The sequence below is a fragment of the Crinia signifera genome, chromosome 5 (assembly GCF_055691185.1).
Source record: "Crinia signifera chromosome 5, ASM5569118v1, whole genome shotgun sequence".
NCBI classification, from domain to species: domain Eukaryota; kingdom Metazoa; phylum Chordata; class Amphibia; order Anura; family Myobatrachidae; genus Crinia; species Crinia signifera.
The window spans coordinates 221,130,094-221,139,537 of NC_139221.1; the positions used below are offsets into that span (position 1 = coordinate 221,130,094).

General features: G+C 45.6%; 2 protein-coding genes across 2 annotated transcripts; both read left to right on the forward strand.

Moving 5' to 3' along the window:
• Positions 1-410: 410 nt before the first annotated feature.
• On the forward strand, positions 411-2,524 carry LOC146080873 (uncharacterized). Its single transcript, XM_083188564.1, has 2 exons — positions 411-1,505; positions 1,717-2,524. Exons 1-2 carry the CDS (start codon positions 890-892, stop codon positions 2,184-2,186), a joined length of 1,086 nt encoding a protein of 361 aa, XP_083044690.1. The 5' UTR covers positions 411-889; the 3' UTR covers positions 2,187-2,524.
• Positions 2,525-5,712: 3,188 nt separating this feature from the next.
• Positions 5,713-6,905, forward strand: LOC146080875 (uncharacterized). The gene is made up of 2 exons (XM_083188565.1): positions 5,713-5,886; positions 6,098-6,905. The coding sequence occupies exons 1-2, from the start codon at positions 5,724-5,726 to the stop codon at positions 6,565-6,567; spliced, it is 633 nt and encodes a 210-aa protein (XP_083044691.1). The 5' UTR covers positions 5,713-5,723; the 3' UTR covers positions 6,568-6,905.
• The last annotated feature ends 2,539 nt before the right edge of the window (positions 6,906-9,444 follow it).

Here is a 9,444-nt window from a genome sequence, read left to right on the forward strand (position 1 = left end):
TCATTCAGAAGGGGATGTGGAAGTACTACAAAAAGACTTGGTTAAACTTGCAACGTGGGCAGCAAGGTGGAACATGCATTTTAATGTGGATAAATGCAAAGTAAATCATTTTGGGAGCAAAAATACTCATGCTAGTTACAAATTAAATGAGTTTAGTATTGGGAGCTCTGCAGTGGAAAGGGATTTAGGCATTTTTGTAAATGATAGAATGAGTAATAGTGCTCACTGCTCAAGTGCGGCAGTGAAGGCAAACAGGACCTTGGCATGCATTAAAAGGGGAATGGAATCAAGACACTCCGGTGTGATAGTACCATTTTACAAATCATTGGTAAGGCCTCATTCAGCTCACCTTAAAAAATATATAAATGAACTTGAAGTGGTTCAGATAAGGGCAACTAAATTAATAATACCCCTTTTACACCAGACTTTGGACCCGGGATATTGCCGCTCCAGTCCGGGGCAGGGCATGGTGTAAATGGGGTGAAAAAAAATAACACGGGTACTGTTCCCCGGGAATCTGACCCGGCAAATGTTCAGGGTCGGACACGGGGCTTATCCGGGGCTCAGGGCAGTGTAAACGGCCATTATCCGGGTTATTTGGTGGGTAGAGGGGCGCAAAGAGCTGATTGGAGCTTCTGCGGCTCTGGCAGATGATGTCATCAGCTGGAGACCCGCACAGGGCGCATGTAGCAGCGCAGCAGCAGCGTTAACGCGCTACCACGCTACAAGCACACTCCAGTCTCATCTGCTGCAGCACACACTGCCTGTGCAGTGTTAACCGCTTTGCCTGTGCAGTGTTAACCGCTTTGGCTGACCCCAAGCCTGATCTGACACACTGCCTGTGCAGTGTTTTCCACTTTGGCTGACCCCAAGCCTGATCTGAGCCATCATGTCCAATACATCCAACTGGTCTGACAAGGAGGTACGTGAGCTCCTGCAAATCAGGGCAGATGAGGAGATTCGCCGCCAAATGACCGGCACCGTTCGGGATGCAGTGGTGTATCGCAATATTGCAGAATTGCTGGCATCCAGAGGTATTCATCGCTCCCAACAGCAGGTTGTAAACAAATTAAAATCTCTGCGGAAGCAGTTCTGCAAAGTGAATGACCAGAAGCGCAAGAAAAGTGGTGCAGCTAGGCCCGATTGGGTGCACTATGACCTGTGCTACAGTGCTTTTGGAAACACGGCACTCTGCAACCCTGTAGCCCTGTCCTCCTCCATAGCACCCCATTGCAGCCAGACCGACAACAGCCAGGACAGCCATGATGTACCGACTACCCAGGCTTCCCAGCTGTCCCCGCCAGTCTCAACGCCTTCTGAAGGCACGCAGATGTCAGCACACATGAGCCCGGCTTCACCGCTGCTGTTTGGTGATGATGGTGCAGCAGAGAATATAATGGATGCTTCCATGCAGTCTGACAGCGCCCAAGCAGCCACAGATGATGTTGTGGAAGAAAACAGTCAGACGACGCTCCCCAATCGAAGCACTCCATTACGTTCTAATTGTAAGTAGACATTCTATATATTTACACACATTTGACATAGTAAAAACAACCAACGTGGGGTTATGGCGGGATGAGGCCCAGTATCTGTTGCAGTATGTTGCTAGCATGCAGGTGGAAGAAGGCCACTAGCACATTTTGGCAAACAAAACTGCTGTTTATTATATAACACTTAACATGGAAGTATAATGTTAATTTTTTTTTTAAATTACAGTGTACAGCGTTCCTGCCAAAAAGAAAAAGCTTAATCGGTCTGAAGTAGCGGCTAAAGCGATGACATCGGTGATAGTTGACCATCTACGCCAATTGGATACTGATGTCCAAGCAAAGGAGGATGCTCGCATGGACAAATATTTGGAAGCTGAGAGACAGAACCAGCAGGCATTTATGTCTCAATTGCTGGCAATGCAAGATAGGCAAATGTCCTTTTTAGAACGTACATTTGGCGGTTTTTTCACACAACCTGCACCACATCCCCACCACCCACCTAAGTACCCACCCAACCCATATGATCATTACAATAGAGGTGTCAGTTTCAATCCTGCCACATCTACTAACACCCTACCAAACCAGCTGACACCAGAATATAGAGGGCCCAATTATAACTTTGGCAATAGTGCTGCTAGTAGTGACCCACCAATCCTAGAGTCCCCAGAGTTTTCCGTGTACCGGAATTTGAGCTAAGTTTTCAACTTTTAGTCTTAAAATATTGTTCCAAAATGTTGCACTTTACTTATTTTTCAAATCTTTCAAAAGGTTGCACTGATGTTTTTATAGTCTTTAGAAAGGTTGCACTTTATTTCTTAAGATTTGTGTGATTCTCTATATATAGGAGCAGTCACCATACAGTTCTATTTTATAATGTGTCCTATGACGTTAAACTGTATGGGCACAAAGTTTTACAATTGTTCTCTATTCCCAGTTGGACTCTCATATCTTGGTCTTTCATTATGAATAACATCTATAAACAAGATGTGAAATGTATGTACAGTTTGATGCATATTTTCATTATAAAGCAAACAACTGGAAGATTTGTGTCTGATTTTTATTTCAAATCATTGAGGGAAGGTTTGCTGCAATGGTGGCCCTGATTCTTTCTGCACTGTCAACATGCTCCCCCTCATAATCTGCTGCTTCAGGATTGCCCCCTGTGTCCTGCACATTCCACTCTGGAAGAAAGTGGTCCTTTTGTTTTTCACAAATGTTATGTAGAATACAGCAGGTTGCAACTACGTGGGGCATCAACTGTAGGTCCACATCGTTCCTCTTCATCAGGCAGCGCCAACGTCCTTTTAACCGGCCAAAGGCATTTTCCACTACCATACGAGCAGAACTTAGGGTGTGGGTGTAGGTTATCTTTTCCGTGGACAACTCAACATTTTGTGTGTATCCCTTCATGAGCCAATGTAGTAGAGGGTAAGCAGCATCCCCAATTATGTGGACCGGGATCTCTACTTCATCTATGAAAATAGATTTCTATAAAAAAAAAAATAGCGATTGTCACTATTTATACAAAGCAGCCTTAAGAGTATAGTTACTATAAAGAAATATTACACGTCTAAACCACACACGTCTAAACCACAGTAGAATAAAAAACATGGGCCCATCACACCTGATCCTGTCCTTGCAAGATTGCAATCACCTGCGAGGAGCTAATTGTAAATGTTTAAAAAATAGGGTATTACCACAGGTGATAGCAATCATGCATGGAGAGGAACAGGCAGGCAAGTCTGGTCCATCTGAGGAAAAAAATGTGTACAATATATTTTTACCTGTCTAGGGAAAAGCCATCCCCCACGCTTGTCCTCACCAATCTCATACAGCTGAGAGTTAGCAAACACTCTAGCATCGTGTGCACGCCCAGGCCAGCCAATAAAGACATCTGTAAAACTAAATGGGGGAAAAAAATATTTTTCATCGTTAGAGCTATTAAAATTCATTTACAAAGGTTCCTAATATGGAAACTGTAAATATGTACATACCGGTATTGGTGGTCCACAACAGCCTGAAGTATAATAGAATGCCACCCCTTCCTGTTATAGTAGTCCACAGGGTTGTCATGGGGAGCAATGATGGGGATATGGGTCCCATCTATAGCACCTGCACACTGCGGGTAACCACGCCTCTGGAAGCCTTGGATGGTGTCATCAAGGCGCTGTCCTTCCGGCAAACAGATGAACCGCTGGTACAGGGTATCCACAAAGGCCTGTGTCACCTGGTAAATGATCCTGCAGACAGTGGCAATACCGACTCCAAACAAACAGGAGATTGTGCGGTACTCCCCAGGGGTAGCATACCACCAAATGGCAATGGCTAATCTCCGCATTGGGCTGATGGGCCGACGGTAGTGGGTGGTCTGCATAGTCAGGACTGGTCCAAGTAGATCCAAGATATAATAGAAGGTAGCACGTGACATCCTGAAGTGGGCCATCCACTGCTCCTCCTGAAAAGATTCCACGGTCTGCATGAAAGCTTCTCCGTGGCACCGGTCTCTGACCCAGATCCTGCGATCCCGCATGGTCGTCAGCCGCAAAATCGAGGTAAGGCTGGATGATATCAGCGCTCTCCTGCGGCACAAATATTGGTGCCGAGATCTAGACCTCTCAGCCAAGAATTGTGCTCTCCTACTCCAAGTGTGAAGCAAGTAGCACAGGGTGAGAAGCTGCTTCAAACTCTCTATTGCAGAAAAGTACAGCACAAACTGCAACACAGCTACTCCGTCTGCCATCTTTGCTGCAATGCTGGGAGCAGAACCCACCCCCTCCCTTTTCCCTTTCTTGTGACCTCATCTCAAACAGCCCAAAGGTCCATTTTTAATGACACCAGCAAGGAAAGACAGGGCTGATCCGTTTTCAGTGTGAAAGGGCCTTACCCGGGAATAACCCGGATTGAAGTGCAGTGTAAATGGGGTCTGAGGCAGGGCATGCCCTGGCAATATCCCGTGTTCAATTTCCCGGGTCCGATCCGGTATTCTGGTGTAAAAGGGGTATAAGGGGTCTAAAGTCGACAGAATATAAAGATAGGCTATCCAGGCTGAATATGGATTCACTTGAAAAACGAAGACTGAGAGGTGGTATGATTAGTATGTTCAAATACAGGATGGGAATTCATAAGGAGCTGGGAGATTACTTATTCAGTAACAGGGCGGTACTTAGGACGCGTGGGCATGCACTAAGAATTAAAGAGACAAAATTTCATACGGAATTAAGAAGAGGATTCTTCACTGTGAGAGAGATTAAGTTCTGGAATGCTTTGCCAGAAAATGTGTTAACAGCAAACAGAGTAATACCCCTTTTACACCAGACTTTGGACCCGGGATATTGCCGCTCCAGTCCGGGGCAGGGCATGGTGTAAATGGGGTGAAAAAAAATAACACGGGTACTGTTCCCCGGGAATCTGACCCGGCAAATGTTCAGGGTCGGACACGGGGCTTATCCGGGGCTCAGGGCAGTGTAAACGGCCATTATCCGGGTTATTTGGTGGGTAGAGGGGCGCAAAGAGCTGATTGGAGCTTCTGCGGCTCTGGCAGATGATGTCATCAGCTGGAGACCCGCACAGGGCGCATGTAGCAGCGCAGCAGCAGCGTTAACGCGCTACCACGCTACAAGCACACTCCAGTCTCATCTGCTGCAGCACACACTGCCTGTGCAGTGTTAACCGCTTTGCCTGTGCAGTGTTAACCGCTTTGGCTGACCCCAAGCCTGATCTGACACACTGCCTGTGCAGTGTTTTCCACTTTGGCTGACCCCAAGCCTGATCTGAGCCATCATGTCCAATACATCCAACTGGTCTGACAAGGAGGTACGTGAGCTCCTGCAAATCAGGGCAGATGAGGAGATTCGCCGCCAAATGACCGGCACCGTTCGGGATGCAGTGGTGTATCGCAATATTGCAGAATTGCTGGCATCCAGAGGTATTCATCGCTCCCAACAGCAGGTTGTAAACAAATTAAAATCTCTGCGGAAGCAGTTCTGCAAAGTGAATGACCAGAAGCGCAAGAAAAGTGGTGCAGCTAGGCCCGATTGGGTGCACTATGACCTGTGCTACAGTGCTTTTGGAAACACGGCACTCTGCAACCCTGTAGCCCTGTCCTCCTCCATAGCACCCCATTGCAGCCAGACCGACAACAGCCAGGACAGCCATGATGTACCGACTACCCAGGCTTCCCAGCTGTCCCTGCCAGTCTCAACGCCTTCTGAAGGCACGCAGATGTCAGCACACATGAGCCCGGCTTCACCGCTGCTGTTTGGTGATGATGGTGCAGCAGAGAATATAATGGATGCTTCCATGCAGTCTGACAGCGCCCAAGCAGCCACAGATGATGTTGTGGAAGAAAACAGTCAGACGACGCTCCCCAATCGAAGCACTCCATTACGTTCTAATTGTAAGTAGACATTCTATATATTTACACACATTTGACATAGTAAAAACAACCAACGTGGGGTTATGGCGGGATGAGGCCCAGTATCTGTTGCAGTATGTTGCTAGCATGCAGGTGGAAGAAGGCCACTAGCACATTTTGGCAAACAAAACTGCTGTTTATTATATAACACTTAACATGGAAGTATAATGTTAATTTTTTTTTTAAATTACAGTGTACAGCGTTCCTGCCAAAAAGAAAAAGCTTAATCGGTCTGAAGTAGCGGCTAAAGCGATGACATCGGTGATAGTTGACCATCTACGCCAATTGGATACTGATGTCCAAGCAAAGGAGGATGCTCGCATGGACAAATATTTGGAAGCTGAGAGACAGAACCAGCAGGCATTTATGTCTCAATTGCTGGCAATGCAAGATAGGCAAATGTCCTTTTTAGAACGTACATTTGGCGGTTTTTTCACACAACCTGCACCACATCCCCACCACCCACCTAAGTACCCACCCAACCCATATGATCATTACAATAGAGGTGTCAGTTTCAATCCTGCCACATCTACTAACACCCTACCAAACCAGCTGACACCAGAATATAGAGGGCCCAATTATAACTTTGGCAATAGTGCTGCTAGTAGTGACCCACCAATCCTAGAGTCCCCAGAGTTTTCCGTGTACCGGAATTTGAGCTAAGTTTTCAACTTTTAGTCTTAAAATATTGTTCCAAAATGTTGCACTTTACTTATTTTTCAAATCTTTCAAAAGGTTGCACTGATGTTTTTATAGTCTTTAGAAAGGTTGCACTTTATTTCTTAAGATTTGTGTGATTCTCTATATATAGGAGCAGTCACCATACAGTTCTATTTTATAATGTGTCCTATGACGTTAAACTGTATGGGCACAAAGTTTTACAATTGTTCTCTATTCCCAGTTGGACTCTCATATCTTGGTCTTTCATTATGAATAACATCTATAAACAAGATGTGAAATGTATGTACAGTTTGATGCATATTTTCATTATAAAGCAAACAACTGGAAGATTTGTGTCTGATTTTTATTTCAAATCATTGAGGGAAGGTTTGCTGCAATGGTGGCCCTGATTCTTTCTGCACTGTCAACATGCTCCCCCTCATAATCTGCTGCTTCAGGATTGCCCCCTGTGTCCTGCACATTCCACTCTGGAAGAAAGTGGTCCTTTTGTATTTCACAAATGTTATGTAGAATACAGCAGGTTGCAACTACGTGGGGCATCAACTGTAGGTCCACATCGTTCCTCTTCATCAGGCAGCGCCAACGTCCTTTTAACCGGCCAAAGGCATTTTCCACTACCATACGAGCAGAACTTAGGGTGTGGGTGTAGGTTATCTTTTCCGTGGACAACTCAACATTTTGTGTGTATCCCTTCATGAGCCAATGTAGTAGAGGGTAAGCAGCATCCCCAATTATGTGGACCGGGATCTCTACTTCATCTATGAAAATAGATTTCTATAAAAAAAAAAATAGCGATTGTCACTATTTATACAAAGCAGCCTTAAGAGTATAGTTACTATAAAGAAATATTACACGTCTAAACCACACACGTCTAAACCACAGTAGAATAAAAAACATGGGCCCATCACACCTGATCCTGTCCTTGCAAGATTGCAATCACCTGCGAGGAGCTAATTGTAAATGTTTAAAAAATAGGGTATTACCACAGGTGATAGCAATCATGCATGGAGAGGAACAGGCAGGCAAGTCTGGTCCATCTGAGGAAAAAAATGTGTACAATATATTTTTACCTGTCTAGGGAAAAGCCATCCCCCACGCTTGTCCTCACCAATCTCATACAGCTGAGAGTTAGCAAACACTCTAGCATCGTGTGCACGCCCAGGCCAGCCAATAAAGACATCTGTAAAACTAAATGGGGGAAAAAAATATTTTTCATCGTTAGAGCTATTAAAATTCATTTACAAAGGTTCCTAATATGGAAACTGTAAATATGTACATACCGGTATTGGTGGTCCACAACAGCCTGAAGTATAATAGAATGCCACCCCTTCCTGTTATAGTAGTCCGCAGGGTTGTCATGGGGAGCAATGATGGGGATATGGGTCCCATCTATAGCACCTGCACACTGCGGGTAACCACGCCTCTGGAAGCCTTGGATGGTGTCATCAAGGCGCTGTCCTTCCGGCAAACAGATGAACCGCTGGTACAGGGTATCCACAAAGGCCTGTGTCACCTGGTAAATGATCCTGCAGACAGTGGCAATACCGACTCCAAACAAACAGGAGATTGTGCGGTACTCCCCAGGGGTAGCATACCACCAAATGGCAATGGCTAATCTCCGCATTGGGCTGATGGGCCGACGGTAGTGGGTGGTCTGCATAGTCAGGACTGGTCCAAGTAGATCCAAGATATAATAGAAGGTAGCACGTGACATCCTGAAGTGGGCCATCCACTGCTCCTCCTGAAAAGATTCCACGGTCTGCATGAAAGCTTCTCCGTGGCACCGGTCTCTGACCCAGATCCTGCGATCCCGCATGGTCGTCAGCCGCAAAATCGAGGTAAGGCTGGATGATATCAGCGCTCTCCTGCGGCACAAATATTGGTGCCGAGATCTAGACCTCTCAGCCAAGAATTGTGCTCTCCTACTCCAAGTGTGAAGCAAGTAGCACAGGGTGAGAAGCTGCTTCAAACTCTCTATTGCAGAAAAGTACAGCACAAACTGCAACACAGCTACTCCGTCTGCCATCTTTGCTGCAATGCTGGGAGCAGAACCCACCCCCTCCCTTTTCCCTTTATTGTGACCTCATCTCAAACAGCCCAAAGGTGCATTTTTAATGACACCAGCAAGGAAAGACAGGGCTGATCCGTTTTCAGTGTGAAAGGGCCTTACCCGGGAATAACCCGGATTGAAGTGCAGTGTAAATGGGGTCTGAGGCAGGGCATGCCCTGGCAATATCCCGTGTTCAATTTCCCGGGTCCGATCCGGTATTCTGGTGTAAAAGGGGTATAAATGAGTTTAATAAAAACTGACATGTATTTATGGACACAAAGGGAATATTATAGTTATTTGCTAGTCTGATATAAAATTAGATAGGTTGAACTCGATGGACTAACATCTTTTTTCAACCTAAATTACTATGTTACTATGGGCCTTATTTTGGTTCATTCTTTCTGACAAAATCCTTCTTAGATGGGCAAAACCATGTGCACTGCAGGTGGGGCAGATGTAACATGTGCAGAGAGAATTAGATTTGGGTGGGGTTTTACTTCAAAGTGAGATCTATATTGCAGTGTAAAAATAAAGCAGTCAGTATTTTCCCTGCATAGAAACAAAATTACTCACCCAAATCTAACTCTCTCTGCACATGTTACATCTGCCCCCCCCCCCCTGCAGTGCACATGGTTTTGTCCATCTAAGAAGGATTTTGTCAGAAAGAATGAACCAAAATAAGGCCCTATGTTTTAGTCTCAACCCCCACCAACACAAACATTGAATTAAATAGTAGAGCGCAGCACCACCCAAATATCAACGTCTATACCATTATCGGATCGGTTGACCGACAGGTGCAGCTGCTAGCT

What these genes read in the sequence shown, in the direction of transcription:
- LOC146080875 (XM_083188565.1), top strand. Translation starts at nt 5,724, where the DNA reads ATGAGCCCGGCTTCACCGCTGCTGTTTGGTGATGATGGTGCAGCAGAG. An exon ending in CACTCCATTACGTTCTAATT is followed by an intron (nt 5,887 to 6,097) that starts GTAAGTAGACAT and finishes TTTAAATTACAG; the next exon opens with TGTACAGCGTTCCTGCCAAA.
- LOC146080873 (XM_083188564.1), top strand. Translation starts at nt 890, where the DNA reads ATGTCCAATACATCCAACTGGTCTGACAAGGAGGTACGTGAGCTCCTG. An exon ending in CACTCCATTACGTTCTAATT is followed by an intron (nt 1,506 to 1,716) that starts GTAAGTAGACAT and finishes TTTAAATTACAG; the next exon opens with TGTACAGCGTTCCTGCCAAA.